The 27707-nt window shown below is 47.5% G+C and overlaps 10 protein-coding genes across 10 annotated transcripts; 7 read left to right on the plus strand and 3 right to left on the minus strand.

Annotated features, from left to right (window-relative positions):
• Positions 1–147: 147 nt before the first annotated feature.
• I303_105573 (uncharacterized protein) lies at positions 148–1281 on the plus strand (the record flags this gene model as incomplete). Its single annotated transcript, XM_018408278.1, has 1 exon — positions 148–1281. The coding sequence occupies one exon, from the start codon at positions 148–150 to the stop codon at positions 1279–1281; it is 1134 nt and encodes a 377-aa protein (XP_018261969.1).
• Positions 1282–1514: 233 nt separating this feature from the next.
• On the minus strand, positions 1515–2171 carry I303_105574 (uncharacterized protein; the record flags this gene model as incomplete). The annotated part of the gene is made up of 3 exons (XM_018408277.1): positions 1515–1611; positions 1796–1909; positions 2059–2171. 3 exons carry the CDS (start codon positions 2169–2171, stop codon positions 1515–1517), a joined length of 324 nt encoding a protein of 107 aa, XP_018261968.1.
• A 416-nt stretch (positions 2172–2587) lies between these two features.
• On the plus strand, positions 2588–4671 carry I303_105575 (uncharacterized protein; the record flags this gene model as incomplete). The annotated part of the gene is made up of 3 exons (XM_018408276.1): positions 2588–3215; positions 3293–4248; positions 4369–4671. 3 exons carry the CDS (start codon positions 2588–2590, stop codon positions 4669–4671), a joined length of 1887 nt encoding a protein of 628 aa, XP_018261967.1.
• Positions 4672–5017: 346 nt separating this feature from the next.
• Positions 5018–7843, minus strand: I303_105576 (uncharacterized protein; the record flags this gene model as incomplete). The annotated part of the gene is made up of 11 exons (XM_018408275.1): positions 5018–5445; positions 5552–5893; positions 5961–6054; positions 6170–6262; positions 6338–6388; positions 6450–6539; positions 6605–6652; positions 6755–7046; positions 7141–7331; positions 7434–7603; positions 7717–7843. 11 exons carry the CDS (start codon positions 7841–7843, stop codon positions 5018–5020), a joined length of 1926 nt encoding a protein of 641 aa, XP_018261966.1.
• Positions 7844–8174: 331 nt separating this feature from the next.
• Positions 8175–10174, plus strand: I303_105577 (uncharacterized protein; the record flags this gene model as incomplete). The annotated part of the gene is made up of 7 exons (XM_018408274.1): positions 8175–8302; positions 8401–8481; positions 8545–8628; positions 8701–8769; positions 8887–9288; positions 9443–9962; positions 10073–10174. The coding sequence occupies 7 exons, from the start codon at positions 8175–8177 to the stop codon at positions 10172–10174; spliced, it is 1386 nt and encodes a 461-aa protein (XP_018261965.1).
• A 2118-nt stretch (positions 10175–12292) lies between these two features.
• I303_105578 (uncharacterized protein) lies at positions 12293–13459 on the plus strand (the record flags this gene model as incomplete). The annotated part of the gene is made up of 7 exons (XM_018408273.1): positions 12293–12431; positions 12501–12571; positions 12638–12696; positions 12772–12845; positions 12908–13030; positions 13106–13189; positions 13257–13459. 7 exons carry the CDS (start codon positions 12293–12295, stop codon positions 13457–13459), a joined length of 753 nt encoding a protein of 250 aa, XP_018261964.1.
• Positions 13460–14275: 816 nt separating this feature from the next.
• I303_105579 (uncharacterized protein) lies at positions 14276–18111 on the plus strand (the record flags this gene model as incomplete). Its single annotated transcript, XM_018408272.1, has 4 exons — positions 14276–14640; positions 14726–14883; positions 15058–16100; positions 16174–18111. The coding sequence occupies 4 exons, from the start codon at positions 14276–14278 to the stop codon at positions 18109–18111; spliced, it is 3504 nt and encodes a 1167-aa protein (XP_018261963.1).
• Positions 18112–18951: 840 nt separating this feature from the next.
• On the plus strand, positions 18952–21238 carry I303_105580 (uncharacterized protein; the record flags this gene model as incomplete). The annotated part of the gene is made up of 10 exons (XM_018408271.2): positions 18952–19175; positions 19364–19428; positions 19557–19613; positions 19718–19874; positions 20000–20073; positions 20160–20319; positions 20406–20487; positions 20560–20689; positions 20828–20960; positions 21142–21238. The coding sequence occupies 10 exons, from the start codon at positions 18952–18954 to the stop codon at positions 21236–21238; spliced, it is 1179 nt and encodes a 392-aa protein (XP_018261962.2).
• Positions 21239–21995: 757 nt separating this feature from the next.
• On the plus strand, positions 21996–23864 carry I303_105581 (uncharacterized protein; the record flags this gene model as incomplete). The annotated part of the gene is made up of 1 exon (XM_065969194.1): positions 21996–23864. The coding sequence occupies one exon, from the start codon at positions 21996–21998 to the stop codon at positions 23862–23864; it is 1869 nt and encodes a 622-aa protein (XP_065825266.1).
• Positions 23865–24225: 361 nt separating this feature from the next.
• I303_105582 (uncharacterized protein) lies at positions 24226–27527 on the minus strand (the record flags this gene model as incomplete). The annotated part of the gene is made up of 12 exons (XM_018408269.1): positions 24226–24648; positions 24726–24901; positions 24988–25207; positions 25294–25395; positions 25455–25710; positions 25778–25867; positions 25928–25997; positions 26054–26177; positions 26251–26654; positions 26718–26786; positions 26840–26973; positions 27067–27527. The coding sequence occupies 12 exons, from the start codon at positions 27525–27527 to the stop codon at positions 24226–24228; spliced, it is 2529 nt and encodes an 842-aa protein (XP_018261960.1).
• Between the last annotated feature and the right edge of the window lie 180 nt (positions 27528–27707).

Genomic DNA, 27707 nt, shown 5'->3' on the forward strand with positions numbered 1-27707 from the left:
TGCCTAAGCTACATCTACACATCTTCTTTATCCCATCAGACGCCCGTATCTCAGACAACATTCGAAATGAGTTGGCAGAACACTAATCGTACTCATCAAGGGCTCGTAGTAGACTTCGACCAGGTGTGCCTTCTCAGATATCGGAAGATGTCTGAACTAGGTGATCACAGTCATCAGACAGGGCGGCCCATCACGAATCTCGGTTCTGGCTACACTATTAACGATATACGAATTAATCATTTCCGATTTTACTCCATTGGACCTATCGACGACTGGAACAGTGATTATAAGCATTTGTGCGAAATACCGCCCAACAGCAGGATGGTTCAACTTGACATACCTCTATCGAGGATATCGAACAAATTGAATGAATTTGTCCACACCTCAACATCGAGTATACCTTCAAGTTCAGGGGATGGCTTTTACTCGCCCGATAGGGATCTCGAACTGCACGAAGTCTCCTCCTTATACACTACCAACCCCAATACTCTGCCCCAGGTGCAGATAACGATGAAGCCGTATCAATATCGAAACATCCAAGTTCTATCTCGCAACGACGACGATAAAGACTTACCTGCAGGTATCTGGAAGGCGGATACCGTACTTCCGTTCTCTCCGTTCGAAGGACTGGCACGACCGGCTTTACAGACTGCTGAGCGGGACTTTCACACTACAACTTTCGCTAATACCTCTCTTCTAGGTATCGATAATGTCGGTGGAGGTGGAGGTGGATGGTCAGAGATGAATCACGAATCCAATACTCAAGCGTTCATACCTTTCCATGATGCCTCGGACCGAACAATTTATATGCGCTTATCGTCAGTCGATCAGGATAACAAACTTACCAATCTCTTCGATCAACCCGATTCACCCGGTGCCACCCCAAGGACACAAGTCTTGATACGATCCGATCAGGCTGAATATTACGATGCGAGCCTCCCGACTCATAGTAAAATCATCAGGATGAAATGCTCGATCATCATTCCTCCTGATGCAAGTATGATAATCACCTATATACACGATGGACTGCCTGATCCAGAACAACATCCTTTCGACGTTTTGCCGCCGTCGAGATATCGTGAGTTCATGGCCAGAGCGCTCGATAGTCCTCCCGAAACAGCCCGGACTGGAGACGAGACAGGGGATGATATCGCATATGCTGTGCCGGCTGTCGATTATTGGCGTCGGCATGACGATGATGGCGCGAGTACTCTTGGAGGCGACCAGGAGAGCAGAAATTCCACCAGAGAGTGGGACGAGGAAAAGTTGCACGATCAGTAATGATATGATCAGCACAAAGGAAGCAAGACCTCGACGCTCGGTATAGTCAATTAGCAAGTTAGTCAGATATAGGGTCGGGGGTAATTACAATGATGCATTTTTTGTCCACAACCATAATCACCTAATCTGATCTGATGAAATCTTGTCCTGACCGCGATCAAAGCTCATCCCACATCATGCATAAATATCCATACCTTCCAGCTTCGTTTGAAGCTCTGCTTCTACAGTAGTCTCTACTTGGTGAAAGCCCGTACTATCTTGGCTGCGATATGGAGGAAGAAGATGGAAGCGATGAATGAGAGTGATAAGACGATGACGACGAAGGGATCCCTATGAGCCGAGTATCAAGCAGAACCACACCTAAAGTCAGCGACGCAACTCCATCTCTGGACTCAGCTTAAGAACTAAGCTGTAATCATTTGTCAAATAACAATGTGCTGCGAAGCAGGACTGCCTTTATTGTTCGAATGAAGAAAGGAGAAAGGACATAACGGGACATGTAGCTGGAACTCACACTTTCAAGCCTGCCTCTCCAGAGTCCGTGTATAGCTTCAACATGGTATTACTAGATCCGCCGGCACCGGCAGCTCGAGCGGACGATGGTCGAGCAGCAGCGGGTGCACGTCGTCTATGACATTCAAATGGTCAGCACCTCACGAGCCTTTGTTAGGAGATGTTAGGAGAGGTTAAGGGGATGAAGACTCTTGGAAATCTATTGAGCCTGAGTACAGCGGATGCTGAACGTAGCACGCCGTCTCCTGTTACGGCTCAACTCACCTAACAGCATTGGCTCCGTGGGGTCTGGCAACTGCAAAGGCGGAACTTGATCCTGCTGGAGTACCGGGAGAAGTGGGTCGTTTGACGTCGGCCTGAGCGGGGCGATGAATCATCAGTATGCGTTCTTACTGCCAGCACGGTCGGGTCCCGGCTCACCATCCTGCTTGCTATGGGTCCTTGAGTGAGTCGATGAGATACTAGGTGTTTGCGTCAAGGTGATAACAATGTTCATGCTTATGATTGTAGGCGGTTCCACGATGTTGTGTCGCTCACGTTACTGATACTACCGGAACAAGGAATAGGTATTGCAATACTGTAAACAAGCTACCCATTTAAGACGAAGGATCATTCGAAACCTCCACTCGGCACGTCGATCACTTTTGACTTTTGAACTTGGGAATTTGGATTGATCCACCAGAAAGCAAGTCATACATATACCCTCTGCGAATCGCATAGGCCCAAGCCGCGGCCCGTCAACTCCAGCCATGCCTTGTATATAGTCCAGACCTACGCATTAAATCCTTACAGAATGCCTGTCCCTAGCATCATTCCCTCCTCCTTCCTTCCTCCCCTCCCTCGAAATCAATATACCCTCGTACCTCTCCTCGTGGCCGATATCTTGGCGCGAATATCAATACTGAAAGAACTGTATCTACCACCTATACACGGGGGCTTCACATCAGCCGACGTCTTCGATGATGAGGACGAGGCCTCTTCCGGGAAGCAGGGAAGGAAGGTAGTGCGTAAACAAAAGAGGGAGAGACGATTCTCAGCTGGATTAGTCGAGACTATGGATAGTATCGGACTGGGACTTGATGTATCTCTAGACTCCAGGCAGGCGCATGGACTTGAAGTTCTGGTCGAAGAAGATCAACTTGGTAAAGGTGATCAAGAGCTCGAAGTCGATTCTGAAGACTCGGACGCAGAAGACCTGGAAGATATCGATGCTGAGACCGAAACCGATGCCCAAGAACACCTTGACCCGTTCGAGAGGGAGTGGTCGGAAAAGTGGCTTGGAGGTATTATACGTCGATCTCAGAATTGGCTGGAAGAGAATAGCGGCGATTCCTCTTCTACTTCGTTGGAAGAGGTAAAAGACATGGAAGTGGTTCTGAGGGATGCAACAGCTGTATTAGCTATGATGGCAGGCACGAGCGGTCAGTACAGCCCCTCGTCACTGAGATCCAGTTGAGGATTGATACTGACCGGAAGCTCATTATGTCTGACACTTTAGCTGCAGGATCTTTGACCAGACATTTAGTCTTTCCACTCTTACCCTCCCTCGCCCCAGCGTTGGCTTTACAATCTCGCGCACCGTCCAATCCAGCTTTATCGCCCGAGACAAACACTTTTCTAGCTTCTTTGGCCACTTCACCTACTTCGCCTAAAGTCGATTACCGTGGACACTTCCGTCGATCGTCCAACGCGAGCACGGTCTTATCCTCCTCGCCCACAAATACCACGTCTATGACTACCGGTCGAAAGAGCACGAAGCCAAGAGCGGGGAGGCAGAAGCAAGCCGTCTTGCCCATTCTATTGCACGATGCACCTATGGGCGATCACCTATCTGTTGGCGTGCAGACGTGGGGCTCAGCTATTTTACTTGGTCGTAGACTGGCGTTGAATCCTCAGGACTATGGTTTATTCCCCTCAATCTCTGCCACGACCACATCCCACTCGGAGAAGCGGGATATTAAGGTATTGGAATTGGGCGCTGGAACGGGATTATTATCGATCCTATGCAAGAAACTCCTAGATCTAAGGGCTCATTCTATGGTTGAAAGTGGAGAAGTACCTGGAAAGCATTTGGTGGTAGCTACGGATTTCTTGAAGAGCGTATTAGACAATTTGAAGATTTGTGTGGATTTGAATTTCCCCAATAATCCGATGACTTTGCCGAATGAGAAAGAGAAAGACGCAGATGGAGAAACAGGGACAAGTGGAAAGATGGAGGAAGGTATACATATTGCCAAATTGGACTGGACGACTTTCCCCACCTATATGCAATCTAAGGGACAAGAAGGCTCAGAAGAGCTGGCACCCTTTCTCAAAGGAAGGGGAAAGGAGGGATTCGATCTGGTACTAGCGAGTGATTGTGTGTATGATGAGACGCATGCGAAACTCTTGAGGGAAGTGGTAGGCTGGACACTGAAGCTGCCTGATGCGAATGGTGAAAATGGGGGAACTTTCGTAAGTTTCGTTTCCCCGCATCAAATACTCCTTTCATGCGTTCATGAAGCAAGGAAAGGTACAGCAGATATCAGCCTAGGCCAGGCGATGCTGATTTGAGTTTGATTCGAATGGACGTAGCATATACTTTCCCCGCTCAGACCGACTTTCGCACCTGAGTTGGAATCGATCGATACGCATTTCCCACCATTATCCACTTACCCCCCTTTAAGCACACGAGAGGAAGCGGCGGCGGCAAAAAGCGGAATGCAACACGCTCAGGAGGACAAGGGATCAGAGTCAAGAGGAGAAGGATTAGGATTAGAAAGGGGTCTGAAGATCGGAACGAGGGGAGAAGGGAAGAGGGGAGTCAAAGGTAGGAAAGGCGAGGGAAGGGTCGATGAAGGTTCGGGGTACTGGTGGTGGGAAGTCGGATGGGGATGAGTATGAATTGATATTTAGGAACGTGGAATCATATCGATTCATAATCATATTGTATTAGATTAGACTAGAAGTATTTAGATGAAGCTAGATATGCACCTGCCTTCGTCTTATAAATGCCATGTCATCTCACTGATACATGCCTGCAGAAAAGAGGTGCAGATCCATGTGTATGCGGCCGGCTCTGGATAGAATTGAAGCACTATAGTTTCTGGTTTGGCTCGGGAAATTCGTTCGCTAACGCACAGAGTACGAGTACAGTCCTGCGTCAAAGGTCTGGTCATACGGTCATACTTCTCTTTGAACATCCTGTTCAGACATTCATAATATCAATTACATGACTCTGGATTTACAACAATACAAACTCATCTTCCAACACCCCTCTTTCCCTGACTCTCCAGGCATTCCACTGTACATCGACCATCTCCTTGGTAATCACAATCTCAGTATTTTTCCATTCTTCGCCTACTTCAACTTCAACATCCTTCGGACGTCTTTGATATCCATTTCCTGCATCTCCATCTCCGTCTCCGTCTCCATCTTCCAGATGCCCATCTTCGTCGTTGTCACCGTCGTCAACATACTCTTTCTGCGGTATCCTCTTTTTAGCCATTCTCCCTCCATGATATTTCCTTCGATTCACCAAGAACCCCAATTCCGAAAGCGTAAAAGACACATCATCTATTCGTAAATGGCACGCTTTCGCAATTTGGCTCAGGGTCAAGGAGATTGCATATTGTCCTTTGTTATGATTCGGTATAGGCGTTTTGATGTATTCTAAAGCAGGAAAATATTCGTAGTTGTCAGCGCACTGAACAAGCTTTGCGGAAACAGCATGCAGCAAGCCACAAGACAGCCAGCTGATGTGAGAATATTCGCTTACCAGCATCGCCTATCTTTACCCTCTGTTCCGCATCCAGGTGCTGCGTCTGCTTGTTACTACTACTATGACCGTTCTCAGACGTAGCAGGGGGTTTCCTAATTCTCAATACCCTCCCTTCATCTTTGGTCGGCGTCCGGACGTGTTGAGCCTTCACAGGCGACTTGATCACTTTCTTAGGTGATTCCGCTTGAACCTCCTTGAACGGTTTGGAGTCTGCTAGTAAAGCTTTGAAGAATCGAAGAATGACCGATACCCAATAAGCAGTATATCCTTTCAGACCTAAATCTGAGATGGGTCTTTCGGGCGTTCCAGGTGATTTTGAGGATTTGGTAAGGTAATAACCTATTAAACATAGCAATGTCAGGTCAGCTCCAAGTGTGCGTATTAAGTGATCACGCATGACACTCACTAAATTCGATGAGAAGTTTCCCGAATCCCCTATTTTGGAACGGCGGGAATGTCACGATACAAGCTAGGTTGTAATCGTCATATGAGAGTTTTTCCTGATACCAATGAACCGGATCAAGCGGATATCAGTCGGCCACTCAGCTCGGACGGATGAGAGGGAAAGATCAGTCGTCTCGATGAGATTTTGAGGATGTAATCGCTCACGCTCACCTTGGAAAAGAAAGCCATCACTTGATCCCGTTTACTAGTCGCTGCATCACATAGCACGTAGAATAAGAAGTTCTCAACGTGGAAGAACACTGACTGCTCATCACCTCCTCAGCCAGGTGCGCGTATGGCACAGTTTCGGCGATGCAACGAACGACGGGTGACGCTTACTTTATGATCTATGAACAGCTTGCCAAATAAGGAAAGGTTCTGACAATACAGCTGTGAGCCTCAGAAGATCAGCCTTGAAATTCGCTGATAGAGGCAAGTGATTGATGCACACAGTCGAATTCGCTCCGTCTACTTCCCAGATCGTATAGCTGCCTCGTTGATACACTTTCCTCCCTGGCGGTTGCAGCATCGAGCAGGATGACTACGAGGAAACAATACGTATGTCAGCTGATGCTAGCGATCTGTCCTAGATGGTGACCGGCTCACAGTGTGCCTATCCCATCCTGCTCTCGTCCGCATATACTTGAAACACAGCTTCGAAAAGATCCAGATCAGCCCCCTTGTCAGAAGCATGGGTAGGTAATTGGTAGTGACTCATTTCTGACAAGCATGGGTAGGTAATTGGTAGTGACTCACATCGCATGCCCACAATCTACCTCTTGCACCTTCCCCACCTTTACCCACTCCCGAATACATCTCCGTCACCGTCCGCTCATGCTTCAGAGGGGGTCTGTGGGACTGATCAATCCCGATCACCGTGAGATCCTCTTTCGTAGTCATTGAAGGAGTATGATGCAATTTCCGTCTTTTCGAGGAGGAGGCTGATGAGTCCGCCTGAGGCGTGTTTGGGGTTGATTGACCATGCAGTTGCGTTTGAGAGTGGGAATGGGGCAAATGGCTGAGAGGGAGAGGATAGGGGGAATAATACCTTGAAACCTTAGGATCAGCCACGACAAGAATGAAGTTCTTGACGTTTATACGGGCATTCTTTCGGTTCCTGGGATCGGGTGAGAGGCACTTACCAAGTCTTGATTAGATATTCACCGAATCTGACGTCTTCGAAATTACGCACACGAGTCATAGCTGCATGTTCTCGCTCGGGAGTTGAGGCGTTACTTCTCGGGGATCGTTCTGTCCGTTTTGAACGCTCTATAGGGGTCGATGGCCCTGCTTCGGGTTGGTCGCTCGGTCGAGAGCTAAAGGCGCTCGTCTCCTATAAATGTAGTTTAGCTAATCTATCCACATGTATGTTGGGCCGAAAGAAGCCAACGCCGGCAAAAGATGTCTTGTAAGGGAAGATTGGCACTTGACTTACAGCGAATGTCGCAGGGCGTGTAGAAGGCCCAGCTTCGGACTGAGTGACTTCAGACCCCACATCGCTCTCCTTCACCCAGGCATCGAGTCGCTTATCTTGGCCGATGAAAGAGACGTACGCTTCTCGAACGCCGACTTTATTGACGCGAGTATCGAGAATTGTAGCAGGGCCTATTCAAAGCGATATATATATCGAATCAGTGAGGAGGCTCCACAGTGCTTCGTACAGGTCGACATGCCGAGGCTAGACGTCTGATTCGAAGACAGCAAGAAAGGAACCTTACGAGGGGGATACCCTTCCTTGTGCACTACATACTGTCCGCCTACCACCAGCGGACGAGCTTGTTTTTGAGGCTCTAAAGCTTTCTCATTGTTCTCGGTTTTCAGGGCATCGGACAGCCTTATAGGCATCTCTATGGCTCTTCGAGCGGACGCACTTGCTCTTCAGGCTTGCTTTTGCGGGTTCCTCACATGCATCAATGGCGTATAGTAGTCGAAAACAGTCCCTTGAAGGAGGAAGGACAAACAAACATGACGAGGTGGAGATTGACGCGTATCTCCGTGATACCCCAGGCTGGATGATGTAATGTTCTGCCAGTACCTCTAGAGTGAGTACAGTCAACCACGATCAACGCGAAGAAGCTAGCAGGCAACCATCAGCACACTGAAATTGTATGCTCTGACGTTGAAAACGTTGAAGAAGTTACGAAGGAGGCAGAGAGAAGCAAGAAGCCAGGGGAACATGTGTGGACGCTATGCCCTCGCTCTTTCCAATGAAGAGCTCTACGATTCGCTGGAAGCTCGATTACCCCGTTTATTCGAGAATGGCCGTCCGAGATGGGAGAGGGCGCAAGATAATCGAGGTGGAAAGTGAGTGTACAATTGAGACCTCTCATTCGCTCCGTGGATCATCACTCTCCTGCAATCAAAGAAAATGAGCTGAGTTGCTATCGTGTTTCTGCCTCCAGCTACAACGTCGCCCCCCGTCAGAGAGCGCCGGTGATTAGACGGGATCCACAAGACGGAGGAAGGGGATTGATCGAGACTATGTGAGTGGGCTACCACCGTAAATCCCGTAACTTTGTCCATGTAGCTCATCGGACATGTCGTAGGCAATGGGGACTGGTACCGCATTGGACCAAACATCCACCGACTGGTCCATTGAATACTATCAACGCCAGATCCGAGGGACTGCTGTGAGCTCCTTTTAGCTTACAATCGGGATCTTCAAAACAGAGTATCTGAACCATTGCTTATATCTGTCGCAGGGACGCTTCTTCAGGCGGGATGTGGCATGCTCTGAAAGGATACAAACGATGTATAGTCCCTGCGCAAGGGTGAGTTAGCTCAAGTCGCAATATCTTCCACGAGAATCTCGCCATCACCACGCTGTTGCCTTGAACAACTGCTTTGCATTTACCGCAACCGGAACGATAAGCTGAGCGTCTTCTTAGATATTACGAATGGCTCAAAAAGCCATCTACCAAAATACCTCATTTCACCCGACTACCCCTCGACAAATCTACAACTGTCGATCATCCTCCCCTGTTGTTCTTTGCGGGGTTATACGATATAGTGAAATACGTTGAACCCGTCCAAAGCAAATTCGTTCCCTCCGACGATCCTAGCGATACGCGTGAAGCCTATCCCACGGGAAATCCAATACCTCTGGCAACTTATACGATATTAACAACAGTGCCTTCGCCGGATCTGCGATGGCTGCATGATCGCATGCCTGTGATTCTGACTGAATGGCAAGATGTGTATGATTGGTTAGATCTGGGGGAGGTCAAAGGCTGGACAGAGGGGAAGGAAGGTACAGGAAGACTGTTGAACAGCTTTGAGGGCTTAGACTGGTAGGTAATTTCATCTTTATCTCAAACCTTTCCTTCGATTATTCTTACGTTTCTGCCCTGTCCACAAAGACGCCAACGGATCAGGCGTTACGAAATTCGATACACTCTTGGAGCAGCTTGCTGACAAGAAGTGTGGATCCAATTTGCATCACAGCTATCCGGTACCGACAGAAGTCGGGAAGATAGGCAATAACTCGCCAACTTTTATACAGCCCGTTTCAGAGAGGAAAGACGGCATAAAGAGTTTTTTCTCGAAACAACAACAATCTCCCGTGAAGGTCAAGCATGAACAGTCATCTAAGAAGGAAGGGAGCGACGGACAGGCTGAAAATGAGAAAGATGATCGCGATAAGAAGGATGCGAAGAATGTGAAGGAAGAAGTAGCCGAAGGAATTGACAGTGAGATAACGCCGAAAGATGAGGAGAAGGGCTTGGGAGACGATTCGAATGCACCTAATCCCGATTCAGTGAAGAGGGAGATCGAGTCTGAAAGTGCCGTGGAAAAGGCGAATGGAAAGAGGAAGCGTGAAGGAGTCGAAGAGGGAGAAGACCAAGAGAAGGAAGGGAAGGAAGCAGGAACCGAGGACGGGAAACCACTAGTCACCCCGAAGAGAGGGACGGGCGGACATCAGATAAAAGTGATCAGGAAAAACACCGATGAGGGCGATAAAGAGGTGAGTGCGAATTGGGATTTTTTTGCCCCTGACACCTGGCTGCAACCGATCACTTTGTCTCGACAAGCAAATAACAGCGATGCTGATGAGGGAACCTTGTCTTGTGTCAGCAACCAGCCATAACCAATTTCTTCAAGTCCCCTTCGCGTCCTCAAACGGACACTAAGCCTCCTGCTCAAACTACCCGAGGCCGAGGGAGGAAGAAGAGGTGATGATATGAAGACTTGCTTTGACTTGCTTCATGGTCGTCTTCTACGATACACAACTTGAGTTCCCTTGCCTGTCGATTTATCTCAATTCGTCCCGTTTCGTCCCTTCGTTCATTGTAGCCATTAGAACAATGTTTGTTGTATGCATTCATTCCCAAGCCCAGTCTCATGGTAGGCAGATCATGTCACCTAGGTCAAATCAGTCGAAGAAATATGTCGTCGGATCAAGCCGATGCTGTGCGAATCTGTTAGCGAGAAAGTTTACCGGATTCTGGTCTTGGCAGTGCGAGGTGTACGCTGTACAGTTCAGTTGCACCTGCCTTTACACTCGCATTTACGGGAGAGCTACGGCTCATCCTGGGCCGGAGGGATGATGCAGGGACAAGTCGAATGTAAAGATGGGATATGTCTCTGGCATTCTCGAGACTCAGCAGCCTTTAAGCGATGCGGCATATAAGTTAGGTATGGTTCCATGTCTTGGTATGCTATGCGGGACAAGTGTTGCAACACAGCGATTTTAATGTTCCCAGTCCGCAAAGTAATGTTCGAGCTGACATCACATGTCATCATGTCATCATGTCATCATGTCATCATGTCATCATGTCATCGACCGAGGGGGTGTTGTCCGAGACATGTCCCTGACTCAGCGTTATCTACTAGTCACTATTCTTGGCGAACAGCTCAGCTTGCCTTGCCTTGCCTTAATTGCGAAATTGCGGATCTTTGTGCGGATTGCGGATATGAGTGTTTGAGTGGTATTACGGTAAGTTATATTCATGTTGTAGATTGCCGGTGATGTATAGATACAGCTTGATGGTGGCTTACATCATCTACTGTACTTGGACTCAGTAAGTTATGACACATGCGAGATGATCGTCCCTTCGAAAATCCCCAATCAATAATAATGTCAAAAACAATCCCGTCCTTGGCGGATCAACGGGATTGGTGAATCCTTTTGGAGGGAGTTCTTCACTTTTCATATTGGCCAACCCTTCAGCGAAGTGTCTCTTCTACGTACAGACACAGACATACTGCCGACTGCTGTTCCACAGACGTGCATCACCTGATTACTTGAGGTAAGGTAATGCAGGAAGACACGACAGAAATAGCACCTTGCACCGCTTTCTTGGTTTATGAAGCTCCACTCAAGCATCTGATAAACTCCTATGATCGACCCTGACGCCGAAAGCGCCTATCGCCTATCAAAGAGAAAGGAATCAAGCAGGAACCATCTTTACGTACTTTTGGTAGCTACCCCGCACAGACTAAAAGTTCCGGTTTATAAGTTCGTTTGGTTTGAAAGAATTACATCATCCTGTACTCGAATACCCTAAACACTTCATCGCCTGCTCACCTGCTTATCCTTTTGCTTTGCCGGAACCACGAAAGCTATACATCACTCTTTCCAAAGATGTACGCATGTACGCATGCTTCCAAGCTGAAGCCAAGCTAAAGCAAGCGCTAAAATCCAAACCAAGTTACCCGGCATAACCCGGCCGCAGGGTCCGAGGAATGAAGTAATGAAGTAATGTCAGGTCAGGTCAGGTCAGGTTTATTCGGTGATCGGGTGAATAAGACCAAGTCTGAACTTGGACATAGGAAGATACCACAGCACAGCATGATAGATTGAGAGACATTTGATCCTGAATTATCGGGATTCGTGTGGAACCAAGTATGTTGGGCGGAGGGCGGAGGAGCAAGAACGGCAAAGGAGATACCGGGATGGAAGAGGGGAAGAGGAAAAGGGCGCATGAACGGCACGGCGCACCATCAAAATCATCGCATCATCCACCATCAAGTGGTCAAATATTCGAATGTTAATATCGAGCTAAAAGCGGTCAATGCACAGGTCATAGGGTACTCTCGGTTCGCTTATCGCTTTGACCTTGTAATCATCCTCCTAGATTTAGATATATAAATAGATCAACTTGATATCTATCTCTTTCCCTCTTTCCTTCTTTCGAGTTATATCCATTCCCATTCACAATCCCGATTCCATCTACTTATACATACATCCATATCCCCATAGTATATATTTTATCTTATCTGATTCATCCGATACCCTCTAATATAATTCACCTATTGTCAAACCTCCGTGTTCACACTCATACTCAAATCAACATGTTGTCTAAATCTATCGCTGTCGCTTTATTAGCTTCCATATCAGCTATCACGGCTTCTCCTGTGACTACCAGACAGAACGGGCTGCAGGTGATTAACAATTGTTATCAGTCCGGTCAAGTGGCTTTGACTTTTGACGGTAAGCTTTTTGCTCTTTCTCTACTATTGTAGAGGACAAATAGCTTACTTGAGTCGGTGATGGTGTTAGATGGCCCGTATATCTACGAGCAAGATGTAGTCAATGCCCTGAATGGTGGGAAGGGGACTTTCTTCCTCAATGTGAGTCCAGTTGTCCAGATCATCTTTTTTATGCTCGTTGTTCAAGCTGACGGCATGTTGGAACAGGGTAATAATTATCAATGTATTTATGACAAAGTAGATGAAATCAGATCGTTATCCGCACAGTAAGCTTCAGCTTTGCCGATCTGGAAGCTGGAAAGTACGCTAAGCTGATGCTCACCCTTCGCCGCCCTGCACAGAGGCCATACTTTGGGTTCGCACACTTGGTCTCATCCCGATTTGACGCAGCTCAGCGAAGATCAGATCCACCAAGGTACGTCACTTTCACTCTCAGAATGACTACCTTCCGAGCTGACGAGATCTTCGGTACGATAGAACTCGAGAAAGTCGAAACTGCTTTCATCCGGATTCTCGGTCTCAAGCCACTGTACTTCAGACCCCCTTATGGTAGTTACAATGATCAGGTGTTGAATGTATTGGCTCAACGAGGGTACAAGAGTGAGTAGCCCGTCCATTTCAGCTGTTCCATTGGAGTACCGCATGACCTAAGCTGACAATACCGTCCTATCGTAGAGGTCTTCCTGTGGTCTGACGATACTGGAGATGCAAACGGAGAATCTCCCAGCTACTCCGAGAATGTCCTTCAGAACGTCGCCAGTGAGTCTCGTCAGCTTTGTGCATAAGTTCGTATATTGCGTAAAGCTGAAATGATCACACGCTATAGACGACTACCCCAATCCTCACCTTGTCCTCGACCATTCCGTCATTCAAACTACCTCGACCGAAGTTCTTCCTAACTCCGTATGGAAACTCCAACAAGCTGGATACCAGCTAGTCGCCGTTGACACCTGCCTCGGCGATGACGGTGAATGGCCATACGAGTACATCGGCGAACCAGGTACACCCGACGGCTCTTGGACTTGTTGAATGATTACCAAGGTCTAATAGGATATTGCTTCTGTTTCCACTCAACGAATAATGACTAATGAGGACATTTATATCGGATCTGTTCCCTCTTCATATAGTAACATATAGGACAATCCCCTTTCCGTTTGTGACATATCATATATAATTCTTTGTCTTCTCTACAGTTGGTCGTGACACCAATATATAATCAGTTCTAAATCCTGTGTATCGTTACCTAGTCCAATCAAGTGAAATAATGCATATACTGTATCATGTAAAATGAATATCTCACCTTAGAGTACCCCGCAAAAGCATTCGCGTGTGTTATGTGTGATCGAGATAAGAGGAACGTGGCGTTTGAGGGTTGTGTGGAGGATGACGTTAGGTTGATTAGATGTTGAAGTATGCTATGCTTTGACACTTTGACCGCCGGTTATCAAGCTTAGCTTACTCGGTTGCACAGATCACTTTACCAGTTGATTGTATGTTTGTATGGATTTAGTCGTCAAGTTGGTGTGGATGTTACAACGACGCTATGATCGTCTTCTCTCTTCGTTTCACCCTTTATCCTTGATTACTCCATTACACTCATACACTGTCAGAGGACGAGGAAACACGACCATAACGACGATACACAACTTGAAAAGGGGTACAACTCGTTTCATCCTTGAGCAAAGACGAAACGAATACGATCGACCATACCACATAATGATTTAATGACCTACCGATAACCTCAGACGATCCAACCAGAAATCTCTGCAACGCGATACATTCCTTCTTCTTTCATTGTCTTCTTCTTTAATCGTTTCACCTTGACTTGACTTGAGACTGGAGAATATGGAGAAGCAGGGTGAAACATCTCACAGCTCATCGAGCAGGATATCACCGCCTACTCTTCGACTCCGATCACCTCCTTCTTCCATTTACGAAAGCACAATCATAACCACCAACGACGACCACGATAACGATGATAACCATCAGAATTATCAACATCACGATCAGCGACCTGACGATCATCCCTATATATCAACTCCCAAGAAAGACAGAAACGAAGAAGTACCCTCGGCATCCTTGGTCTCCACTCCGCAGACGCCTGGACTGGTATGGGCAAGGAGAACGAGGGATGCTGGCGGTGACACGAGGGCGTATAGGATGGGTAAAGACAAAGCTGGATGGGAACACTTACCGCTCAACATCTTACAGTAAGTTTTCAACACTGGTCACCGACGATCTCGCGCAATTGAAAGGGGTCATTGAGCTGACGTTATAACTCCGGATGATCGGCAGCTTGATTCTAGGATATACGATAGATCAGCCATTACCTCAGAATTGCCTCAATAGTGCTTGGATGGATAAGCCGCGATGTCACGAAATTGTAAAAGCTATACAACAGAGAATCTTGTTGTGTCAACTGAGGTGTATATGTCCTGGGTGGAAAGGTGCTGGTGAGTTGACCATCCTTCCTCTGTGATCTACACGTTCTCGCCGGGATCGACGTGTGCCTTTAATGGGACCTTGCATCCCGAGATGGATGGTGTACCCTCCCTCCTCGGCGATCTCTTCAGTCTAGCTCCTTCGAAGCTTATTGTAGCTGATTTCCTCTGTCTCTGCGGTCGCAGTCGACTCGCACCCCTTTTGGCCATCGTATACTCTTTTGCTCGATCCCTCTCGACCTCATTCCTCGACTTTGGACGATATCTTCTCAGCTTCACTGATTCCATCAACTCCTTCCTTTCCAACGTTATTCCACCGCGCACGATTCACTACTCTCAAAGTGTGTCTCGCATGCCGCCTCAATCATCCTGCACGTATGGGTTTATACCCTGCAGTCCCTCGCAGATTGACCTACACCAAGCGATTGGGCTTCGCGCCCACTTGTGCCAAGCATCACCTTCATACCTGCTCTTCTTGCATGAGAGAGTTCGGAATCGAATCGCTCTCGCCAACCGGTCATAGAAGGTGGATCTCTACTGCACCTAGTCCCGCCGAAGGGGGTATAGCGATCGACAAAGGGCTGGTGCCCTGCAGCAGGGGCGACATCGACGAACATGGACTCCCTCGCTATCAGGATGAGCTGATCTGCAAAGGATGCAGAATGTCAGCGATAGATCGTGAACTCCAACGCCAATTAGTCGACTGTGCTAGAGGTGGCCCACTCAGAGGCATGAAGGAAGAATGGACGACGTCAGGAGATATACAGAATTACATAAACCATTCAACAGACACGGCATCTATCCAGATTGAACGAGTGTTGGAAGAACGATGGTTAATCCAGCATACGAGGTACATGGAATTGCTAGATACCGCGATTGAACTTCAAGACAGGGAAGCAAGCTTCAAAATGGCTTATATCACTAGGAACATCATAGAAACTGATGCTCAGAGAGATGTGAGACTGAAGCTGGAATACGAACTGAGAGGTGAAGACTTCAAGGGTTACGAAAGTGCGCAAGACAGGATGGAGCGGAACGATTTGTATAATACTTGGTATCTTGAGGCTCAATCGAAGAAGCGTGGGCCGCGTGAGAAAGGAACAACTAAAGCTTTAAGGTTGACCTCTGCAGGGCAATGGGTCATAGAGGATGTATCCGATGAGTCGGACGAAGGCGAAGAAGAAGAGGAGGAAGTAGAGGAGATCAGATTGAACGGACTCAACGTCAAGGTTCGTGTTCCTGATTTCCCAGTGAGCGAGGCGCCGTTCAAGGTGCTGATTCATGGACTCGTGTGGTGTACAGTGGGAAAGGAAACTTCGAGTGGGATGTATCAATGATTGGCTCAACGACAGAATCAGATTCGGTTTCTGGGTTTCGCCTTCGGACGAAGTTGCCCAACTTTCCATTTTATCTCAAGCACAACAAGCATCGACAATACACACCCCATTTGAGCGTATCAGCATGTACGCCAGAAATCCTTTCGAGAAATACGCTAATTTCACGTACACTCCCCCGATCGCTCAAGTGGATTCGGCCGGTCTGATCGATCTGGAGTCTCATCAACATGCGGCTGATCCGTTCTTACCCCACGACAGATTGTTGGATACTTTAGATTGGCAATATAGAGAGAAACTCCGAAAGAAGCTCAGCTGGCCAATGGTGAGACTGGTGGACAGTATCTTGAACTGGTTTGAAGGAGATGACGAACAGGCCGAACGGCATTGTGCGACCTTGCCCTTTAGCAGGGTTGTGACGCTGTTGAACGACTGGAGACATTGGATCCCGAAAGATATGTTAGAGGCTCTCCGAAAGGAGGCTGATGAGAAAGATGAAGATGATGACCTTTTGGAGGATGATGAGTCTTCCTCCCATGCTGGATCGGACGATCACCTACACAACTCCAATAATGCGAGAGAATCGCATTCACCAAAGATCGAGCTCGTCAAGGAGGAACGCAAAGATCCTACTTTGGCCGGATATGGAATCAAGACAATCGAGTTCGCATCGCCTCAGAACCACAATGTACAGGTAGCGCCTGTGGACGTTACCACTCGAACAAACGTGACTGGAGTGCAAGGAAAGGATGAAATCTCACCCAAGTTGGGGAAAAGGAAATCACCGGTCGAAGAAGAGGACGACATCGTCTCGGCTGCCGATTTACCCAAGAAGATTCGACATGCGCCCAACATTCAGCATGGTCCGCCATCTGCTCCGGTCCCAACTCCACCGACGGCAAAGAGCGATATTGTCCTGGACACGGCAGCACGGGAAGTCCTGCCTTTTCCCAAGCAACGCGATATCAACGGACCGACTGAAACTCTCACATTATCTGCAACGTCGGAGGAGATCATTATATCAGCTGTTCCTAGCGAAATCGACAGCAGTGTTATTAATCTTCATTCACCAAGCAAAGCACCCGCATTGGCGAAGGCACCAGATTCAGCTGAAAGACCATTGCAAGATGACGCAGCGGAAGAAGACGAAGGTTTATTTGAGCGATCAGGAACCGAAGAAAGTAGTCATGAAACGATTGGAACTATGCCTATCACCCCCGAGACGGAGGAAGACTGGACCGATATGTCGAATGACTACGAGATGACTGATAGTAGTCACGACGACATGACGACCGGCCTTGTTGGTGAAGGCGTGCTGTTCCCTGTGAAATCAGCAGGTATAGTGAGCGACACTGCTCCGCTTTCGATTTCGCTCACATCGGCATCGAATGGAAATGAACAATTGGCCATGCCTCTGCCTTCGGATAGAAGGATTGCGTCGTCGATGGATAACCAGACGATGCATGACCAGATAGAGGATGAGATTGAGGATGAAGATGAGGACCAGAGTCTGAGTGACGAAGACGACGACGAAGACGAAGATGAAGATGAGGAACCGGTCATAACGGAGGACTCTTCAGATACCGATACGAGCAAAGCTTTTGGGTTGATAAAGGACTTCATAACCCAACACGAAGATAGGATCCCATTTTTACCTATTCCCCCGGGAGGAGAAGGAGAAAGCGCAAAGTGGAATTTGGGAGAAGGGACAGAGAAGATAATCATGGAATTATGGTATGAGAAACGGGAGATATTGAGAAGATGTTCTTGCAGGATATGTGAAAGAGGTATAATAGCGAGGTATGGAGTTGGAGTTGGAGCAGGAGGTGACGGGCATCATGGCAATCCGGCGAGATTCCAGATTAGGGATTTGATGATGTCGCCGCAGAAGCATGTAGCGTATTGAGCCGGATCTTTCGGAGCGAGGGTGAGAGTGTGATACGTATAGTACAATAAGAGATTGGAGGATGAGTTTAGTAGAGAGTCGAAGGCGGCAAAGATTGTAATTGGTTCATGGAGAAAGATGGCTCATGAGTAGACGACGGCGAAGATGACGATGACGAATATGATGATTATGAATACGTATACTTGGTCAGTATATTAAATATGAGATATGATATATGATATATGTAATTGGTATACAGTGATTTGTATAGTACCTTAGACTGTAGACATGAAGATGATGATGATCTTACGAATAAACATTGATGAAATGAATATGACAATAATTCATGAGATGAATGCGACGAAGGGAGATGAGAGAGCCACTGATTCATGCTTTGGGATGTACTCGTACGTACCCACCTTGTTCGTTTTATGAGCATATCACTTTGACCGATAGCAAACTGCTTGCTTGGTCTGGTGTGATTGTCATTAGTGATGCTCAGTGGTACAGGTGATAGCCAAAGTTAGGAGTGCCACTTGGCCATTTGTCTGGTGCCTAATTCTCAGAGTTCAGAGTCGACGTTGAGACGCGTCTTGATGTGATCGATCGTGTTTTCATCGTCATGTTCATGTTCATGTGCATGTTCATTTTCACTTTCACCGTTACACAACACGACAGCCTGTCTTCCTTGCAGGTGAATCAAGTCCTCATCAACGACTCTTTCTCTTTCCAGTGATATCTCAACAGAAGAAGGAATCGCAAACTCGAATTTCCAGCGCCCACTGCTTCACGCTACCTCTCAACATCCGACTGTCCAAGGATACGCATCCAAATACCCAAATACTTATACGATCAACCACAATGTCCGAACCAATGGATATAGACATAGACACCCCTGCTCCTGAACCCTCCTCGGCCACCAGCAACGGCAACGGGACCTCCAAACCTGCCAACGCGATGGCATCTCTCATGGCTAACGCTAAAGGAAAAGCAAAAGCCAATGGAGCTGCAGATGGGGATGGAGATACGAAGATTTTGAGTGATGCTGAGATCAAGGCTCTGAATGAAAGAGAGGGTTTGCCTTGGTAAGTCATTGAATTAGGTTCCTGTGTGGATGTATGCAAAGTATAGGGTATGAAAGTGTGTATGAGGAGAAGCAGGGGCTGTGTCTTCGAGAGGAGGAATGAGACGGACCGAGACAAGATGTGATAAGACGAGTGAGATGCAATAGATTAAGCTGACTTCAACCTGATTACATGGGTTATCTGAATAGGGTGGAAAAGTATAGGCCTAACACATTGGACGAGGTGGTTTCGCATCAGGATATAACCAGTACGAGTGAGTATCCTCTCGAAGTCTTCTCATTCGATCCATCTCCATACTTGCTTCGCTCTCGCGTTACTTTCCACGACTCGCACCGATCCGACATGTGACTCTCGAAACGGTGCTGATTCGTACTCTCGTAGTCGAGAAATTCATCGAAGCAGGCCGATTACCTCATTTACTCTTATACGGCCCACCAGGTGAGTATCCGCCCTTCCTTCCTGTCCGCTCATCCTTCCTTCCTTGCCTTGGGCGGGTACAGGTAAGACAGACTGACATTTGACAACTCCCTATATGATCTCAGGTACCGGAAAGACATCGACTGTTCTGGCATTGGCAAGACGTTTATACGGTCCACCGTATAAGAAACATATACTGGAATTGAACGCTTCAGACGATAGAGGGATTGATGTGGTCAGGGAGCAGATCAAGAATTTCGCCATGACAAAGGTGTTGTTCTCGTGAGTAGACTCACCGCACTGATTACCTGATGCCATCTCCCATTTTCAATACCGTTAGGTTGCCAAACGTGAGCGGAAAAAACGGAAAGGCTGATCAATCTTCTTTCTTACTTTTGGATACGTAGGAAAGGATTCAAGTTGGTAATTCTGGACGAGGCGGATATGATGACGCAAGCGGCTCAATCGGCTTTGCGAAGAGGTATGTGTATGACGGATAGCAAACATTGTGTCACCAATATGCCATGATAATGTGCTAATTGGAATCCTGCATTCTGTATCTGGTAGTGATCGAGACACATACGAAGAATGTCCGATTTTGCATATTGTGTAATTACGTCAACAAGATCACCCCGGCGATCCAGTCGCGTTGTACGAGATTCAGGTTCTCGCCATTGCCGCAGAAGGAGATACAGCGCAAGGTGGATGAAGTGGTCGAGAAAGAGGGGTAAGTGCTGTGTTTTTCTGTGCCGCTTTGCATTGATCCGGAGTAGGTGCAGGTATGGAATTGACGCGTTTTGTGGGGCTCTGTAGGGTCAACTTGACGGAAGACGGGAAGGAAGCGTTATTGAAATTATCGAGAGGTGATATGCGAAGGGCATTGAATGTTCTACAGGTGAGCTAGCATGTTATCTGTTCAAAGTCGTTATATATTATGCATGCTCATCGATCGACAATACGTTATCAGGCGTGTCATGCAGCGTACGAAACGGTAGACGAAACCGCCGTGTATAATTGTACGGGAAACCCGCATCCTAAAGATATTGAGCGTGTAGTGCAGAGTATGATGTCGGATGAATTCGGTACGAGTTATTCATGTGAGTCATGATTAGCTTTCACTTCGCTGCAATCTGCTTTTTTGTTTTGCAAAAAGAGACTTTCACAGGGCTTCCATCGTGTATGCGAAAAGCACGGTAGCTGACGCTACATATGATGTGCCCGTTGTCACTGCTTAGTGATAACCTCGTTGAAGATTGAGAAGGGATTGGCATTGCAAGATCTCATCGCTGGGGCGTATGATTTCCTGGACACAGTCGAATTACCGAAACAAAGTCGAATATATCTGTTAGATCATTTAGGAAGCACAGAGTGAGTCAAATGAGTCACAAAACATCACTTTTTCATTTGCATCTATCCCCCCCACCCCCCTCCCCCTCCCCTCGGCACGATGGATAAATAGATTAAAAGACCCCTTGCAAAAGGATCTGTACTGTAAACATGATTGTTGTGGGCGATGCTGACGGAATCTATATGCTTGCTTTTTCTCCAGGCATAGATTGTCGGTGGGAGGAAACGAGAAGATGCAGTTGACAGCGTTATTAGGGGCATTTAAAGTGGCAGTCGAACTCTCGCAGAAGAAGATATAACTTAAGTGATCGATTTGGTTGAAGAATAGTGACGAGAGTATGGGAGTCACCCTTTCGGCTCAAGTGCATGTACTCATACTAATCATTTACAGAGTGACCTTGCAGTGGCAATAGCACTGGGCGTGTATTTGTCATGCATCTCATGTCACATAGATACAGATATCGCTTGACATGTATTATGTAAGCTGTGACAATGTACAAAGTACATACACGATCTGACCCACTCTACTCTCCACACCGAGCAAAATGGTACAAGTAAGACAAGACAACAAGAGTCGTCAGTCGACGGAGGCGAGACGCGACGGAGTGGCTTACAGTGGAAAGCAAGATGCCGACTCTCTGTCTCGTACTCTCTCGCTTTTTTGTGGCTCACCACAACCTAAATTTATAACCTTATAACCCTATACGTAGTCGTAGTCATGGCTGTAGACCATGGGGTACTGTACAATACCGTGACTACTAGGTATCGAGTGATGATCGGCTGTTTCGTTAATTATAAGTATTCTTTCTGGTTTTCTCAAGACTTGTACATCGTGGTGCGAAGACACCTCCTCGTCGTCTGCAAATCATAGTGTCTCCGCTTGACCACTATATCAAGCTCAGCCTCATAGCTCACAACTCACAGCTCATTTCGATATTGTACCTTGACATTGACACCTTGCCCTCTCGCCATCCTGCCTCAACACCTACCTCTCAACTCTGTTATCCACTCATTGCCGTTCCTTTTCGATCTCGGAATTTGTCCGAGACCGGTGAAATGACATCGAAGTACACCCCCATGAACCACCTCGCCCACTCCCACTCCGGGACCAGACCCGCTGGTCCCGAAGTCATAGTCAAAGACTACGCCAACAGCCAGAATGATACAGAGCACCTAACTAGGGGCAGGGCAGTCCGAAGCTACGCCCAGGTGGTGAAGGCGAACATCAAGGGCCTTAGCGCATGCGCAATACCTGATTTCAAAACTGTAAATCAATTCAAGCCCGATGTAAATGACTATAACAATATCAGCGCCCATATCAATACCTGCGATTACCGGGAGTCACGATCCAATCGATTCTTGGCACCTATTATCTCCTACCCGAAAAACCAGACTGAAGATGAAGATGAAGATGAAGATGAACACGAAGGGGCGATAGCGATGCCTTCGACATTGGATCATTCAGCTGTATGGTACAGAGTGGCTCAAGCATTGGCTGAGGGAAAAGAAGAATTACAAGAAGACGATCTCAGTGTCCATTCACATATTCCGGTGTGGCGGAGGCAGTGGAATCCGAAACCTGTACCTAAGGGCAATACTGTGTTGTTCAGAGCTCTGAAAAGGTGGGAAAGACGACTTGATCGGGACGAAGGGGCTTTCGATAATCTAGTTGGGAATTGCAATGAAGCACATGTGGATGAGGTCAATGGAGAAGGGGATGAAGTGGATGAGGAAGTGTGGATGGCGAATTCGCTTGAGTGCGAGATACAGCCTCAACCTCAGCCTGAAATCGGGCAGGGTGTAATGCAAGTCAAAGGGAATGGTGATCACGGCGAGGTCGGAATTTACATGAATGATAGTGATAGTCATGGTGACGACAATGAGTACAAGGACGACGACGACGACGACAACGACAACGACAACGACAACGACAACGACAACGACAACGACAACGACAACGACAACGACAACGACAACGACAACGACAACGACAACGACAACGACAACGACAACGACAACGACAACGACAACGACAACGATCATGGGGACGAGAGCGAAGATGAAGCTGGAGGGTTATGGACCGCAGAGGGCGAAGCAAACTTGGCTGAGGTAGCAAGAGCAATGGATAGTATCCCTGGGATGCTTGGTGGGGAAACATCAAACACCGATACCAGTGCTAGTGCTTGTGCTAGTGACGGAGGTAGTGATGAGGCGCATGTGGACATTGGTCTCATGGATGAGGCAGAACTCGATGATGCATTCACATCGATCGCGGCGCACATCCGTCGAAGCGAAGAAGAGAAAGACGTAATCAAGATGGAACGGTACATCGCCGAGAGACAACAAAGGTGGAAAACGGGCGAATACGATTTAGGTAAAGATGCTTCGTACTGGGAATGGAACACAAATGACAATGAAGAAGAAGATGATGATCGACGACAGCAACGCCAACATCAGAAGAAGCTGTTAGGTCAGATAGTACGTTATATGAAGGAAGATGACCTCGAATTCGAAGAGACGTTCTATCACATCTATAAATTCTTGAATCAAGAATACACAAATTCGCATCCAGCCTCAGAATCACAAGCAGAAACGAATTCGAATCCCAATACGAAATCAGAATCAAATCCAAACTTGCAAAATCCAAACACATCCCCAAGCTCAAAAGACTCTACTTCGACCGCCAGTCCAAGTCTGGTATCACCGCATTACCAAGGCAATTACCGATCTAGGTTCATCGCTTCGCCCTTAGAGATGAGTGCGGAAGAGACACAACATTCCCCTTCTCACGAAAACGCCAAAGCCGAGTCCGAATGCGGGTATCCGAACTTGAATGAAACAGGATACAATGTCGAAGCGTACCGCTGGGCGTTGAGTCGTCTTTGGAAAAGGGAAATGGGTAGATTCAGAGAGGAGTCCTATTGAGCTTTGCAGCGACTGTACTGTACTGTGCACTGTACTGTCTATGCTCTATACCATGTCATTTGCCCAATTCCTATGTGTTCAATCGACTTCAGCTCGAGTAACAGGTAGTTTTCACGGTACTGTAGCTTTCCAATATCATTACATTGAATGCTGTATTCTGACCTCCATATCCATATAAAGCAGAAAATGACACAACATAACTTGAATTGATGTATCGCTAGAAATGTCCGTGGGATGCATGGAATATTGATGAATACAGTACACAACAAGCAATGCAATATGAGAACATGATCAACGAGCAGCATTAAGAGAACGTGTATCAACGATACGAAATTTGGACGTCTCGCATACAGTCCATTAATCAGAAATCATCGTCTCCATCTCCCGCCACTTCAGCCAAGGCAAAACTACTTTCCTCTCTTAACATCTTCCCATTCCACCCACTGATCCCTAAACCTCTGCCTTGACCATTCGGCTTTTTGCCATTGACACTACTACTCAGCGATCCAAACTTATCGTTCAGGCTGGCCAGATCCATCTGCGAGAACGTCGCTCGCATCTGAGAGGCTGAGAGTGTCAACGTCGATCTACCCGTATGATCGCTCATCGAAGGCGAAAAATCATCGGATACGACCAAGGTCGGTAATCCAGCGGGAGTCGGGGTGGATTCTCGTTCTTCGTCTATAGGCATTAAAGCTGTATCCAAAGACCCGGACGAAGGGGATAGAGCCAAGTTTATGAATTCGATTATTTGTGTGACTTTTGATTCCGCTTCCAAGCATCGCTGCAAATGAATGAGAACCATAAGTATCAGTTATCCCCACATCCGACGGACTTGAACAACATGTTCACTGAACTGACCATCTCGAGAGCTTTGTTCTCCTGCGTGATAAACCGGACATTCTCATCTAGCCTATTAGCCCAGATCTTTTTGCTGTCCAATTGATTCTCGAGCGTCTTGAGCTTCTCTCCGAACTCCTTCTCCACGTCCGCCCGGACCTTCCTCGATGGCTCAAGAAGATGTCTCTCGTAATCATCTATACCAGATCGCTCATTGTCAGCTGAACTGTACTACAAACATACTTCATGTGCAGAGATGCGGACGCTTCTGATGCAAACGCACCAGCAATTAGCCTGAGTTCAGCTACTTCATTCCTTAAATTCACAATCTCCTTATTCGGCTCGATCGGCCTTGTTCCCAGTTCAGCTTTGAGTCGAGCCACCTCATCCTCCAGCTCCGCACGATGTAGCTGTTCAGCATGTAACTCTTCCAGCAATTCGGCCGAAGGTCGATCGTACTCCAATTTAGGGTATTTCATCTTTGCCGGACTGGGAGGGATGATCTGAAGATTACCATGCGTAACGCATCAGCTGCCGGATAAGAGCGGGTTTACACAAAATCAACGGTAGATGGTGGAGATGAGCTCACTGTCGAATTGTCATCCGCATTCGGTGAGTTCACGGTAACGGAAGTCAAGATCATGGACTTCAGCTCATTCAGTCGCTTCTCCATAGCTTCGTTCTTTTCCCGCTATACCCACAACAAGTCAATCAGCCTGTAAGAGTCGTACAATCGTTCAGATGACTCACCTCGTTGGAGCTACTGCCACCGGTCTCCTTCTCTCTTAGCTGAGCCCTCAACTCGGCAATCTCATTTTGATATTGTTGGATTAGTGCATGAGGATCAACCACTTCCTTCTTTTGCGCTTTCAGGACTACCCGCTTAAGGCCTTGCGCAAAGGCTAGAGTCGAGATGGATTCCGCCAGATTGAGAGATGATGGCGATACCGTACAAATCACCGAGATGAGTGCATCACCAGACAGGGAGTTTTGCAGTAATCGAGTCCTGCAGTATATGTCCGCTGTCAACTTCGGTCACATAACAAGAGGAAAACGCTGGCAGCGGCACCCACAATTTACTGTCTCTATATGGCACATGCGTTACATTTCGCTTGGAAGCCAGATCGGCGAGTTTTGAGATAACCAATTTGAGGGTCAACAATCTGGTAGTAAGCAAAATCAGCTAGCTGTCTTTCAAGAACACAAAGCGAGATCGAGCTGACGATTGATTGATGTGTTTGCCCTCTGCGTTTCGTTCTTTCGACGAGGTATGCTTTTCTGAACCCGCCAGATCTGAGCCATTCCCGCATCAGCTAAGCGGTTCATAGCGGAAGGGATAGCTGACATACCGATGATGGAAAGAGTACTGATCCGAGTCATTTTCTCACCGGCAGCCTTGAGTCGGCCACCTGGTGTTCTGGCTCCGATTGGGAGTTCTTCAATCGCTGTGTTTCTAGCTCGAGATTCGATTGTCTGGGAAAGGGGTCACCATCCATCAGCTAAGTCACGGAGATCGTTGATGGGCCATGATCGATTGTCATCTTACTATTCGGAAAACACAATGTGATCTAGACGATCTGGCATTCCAGTCAGTCGCTCCCACTTTCCTCCTATCTTCCCCAGACTTCAGTAGCTTCTTCACATCCCCTTCTGTCCTAACAGCACACTCTGTCAGACCATTTATGACTACCCCCTTTTTGCCTTCACTCAAATGCAATTCCGATCCCGGTGTAGGCGAGAGCAGATCGATGATTGTTTCGTTATACAACTCCAAGTACGATGCTCGGAGTAAGAATTCTCGATCGGGGGTTGATCGGATTTGAGAGAACAGGTCGGTGATTGATAAGGGGATTATACCTGGTTCCACCGATGATCCCGATAATGTATGGGTTTTACCGGAGGCGGTTTGTCCGTATGCGAAGATGACAGCGTTATAGCCCTCCATTGCAGCTGCACAGTAGACACACTCAGCGGATAATTAAGTTTGAGTGACAAGGCGTTTGAACAACTCACATTTGACGTGTCGCCGTGCGGATGTTCCGTATACTCTGCTGTTATCGGACTGAGGTGGGAGGATACGGTCTGCAAGAAACCATGTATTAGTCTCAATCTTCGCAGAGATCATTAGTACATACCGAATATCCAGTCCCTATCCTCTCTCATTCCCTCGGTCCCTTTAGCTAACTTGAGCAAATGTTGATCGTGTTCAGGCATTGTCCAAATACATCCAGCATCCGAGCGAAGTTCCACTGGATTAGGCGGTCTCACTCTGTCATTTATAGCAAACAATGATAAAATAAGCTGACGTGCTCCTTCAACGAGTCCTTCTTCCAAACAACACCTCATCGCTTCATCGACTCACCGGACAGATACCAACACGGCCTCCGTCTCCGCCATCTCATCCTCATACTCCTCAAAATCCATCATCGGTGTCTGCTGAGCATGAGTATCCGCCGACATCCAAACATCATCTGCTAGTGTGGGCTCATGATTAGGAGTAACCGGTCTGCTGACCAGTCTGACTGAGGGTGTTTGCAGTAAGTCGTTGCTTCTTGGAGTCTGCGCACGGGCACCGATAGGCTTGACCAACACTCTCGATTTCGCTTCCGGGGTGGTAGCTGATTTGATCTTCAACCTCACAGATCCTCCTTCTTTCGGCGATAGAACATGTGATATACCTTCGGGATGATGGGGCATGTTGCCGTTGTGGGAGGTGGTGAGAGGAGGTGACTTCAGGTGAGAGGATGTTTTGGGGGCGAAGCGAGAAGTTGGTTTTGGGGTAGTATGAGGTGGGGGCATGCGTGCCCTTGCGTGGGCGTCCATCCTTGTGTGCGTCTCTCTGTTGTGCAATGGGACGATCGAGCTGCGAGCGGTAGCTTGGTGGTATGGAGCAATGTGAATGTCTATGTCAAATCAGAATACGATTGAGGAAGATGAAGGTTGAACGATGATGCTTGTGCGGGGTTTAACTTGTTTATCTTTTGGTTGTTTCTACCCAAAACA

The sequence above is a fragment of the Kwoniella dejecticola genome, chromosome 6, assembly GCF_000512565.2.
Source record: "Kwoniella dejecticola CBS 10117 chromosome 6, complete sequence".
NCBI lineage: Eukaryota > Fungi > Basidiomycota > Tremellomycetes > Tremellales > Cryptococcaceae > Kwoniella > Kwoniella dejecticola.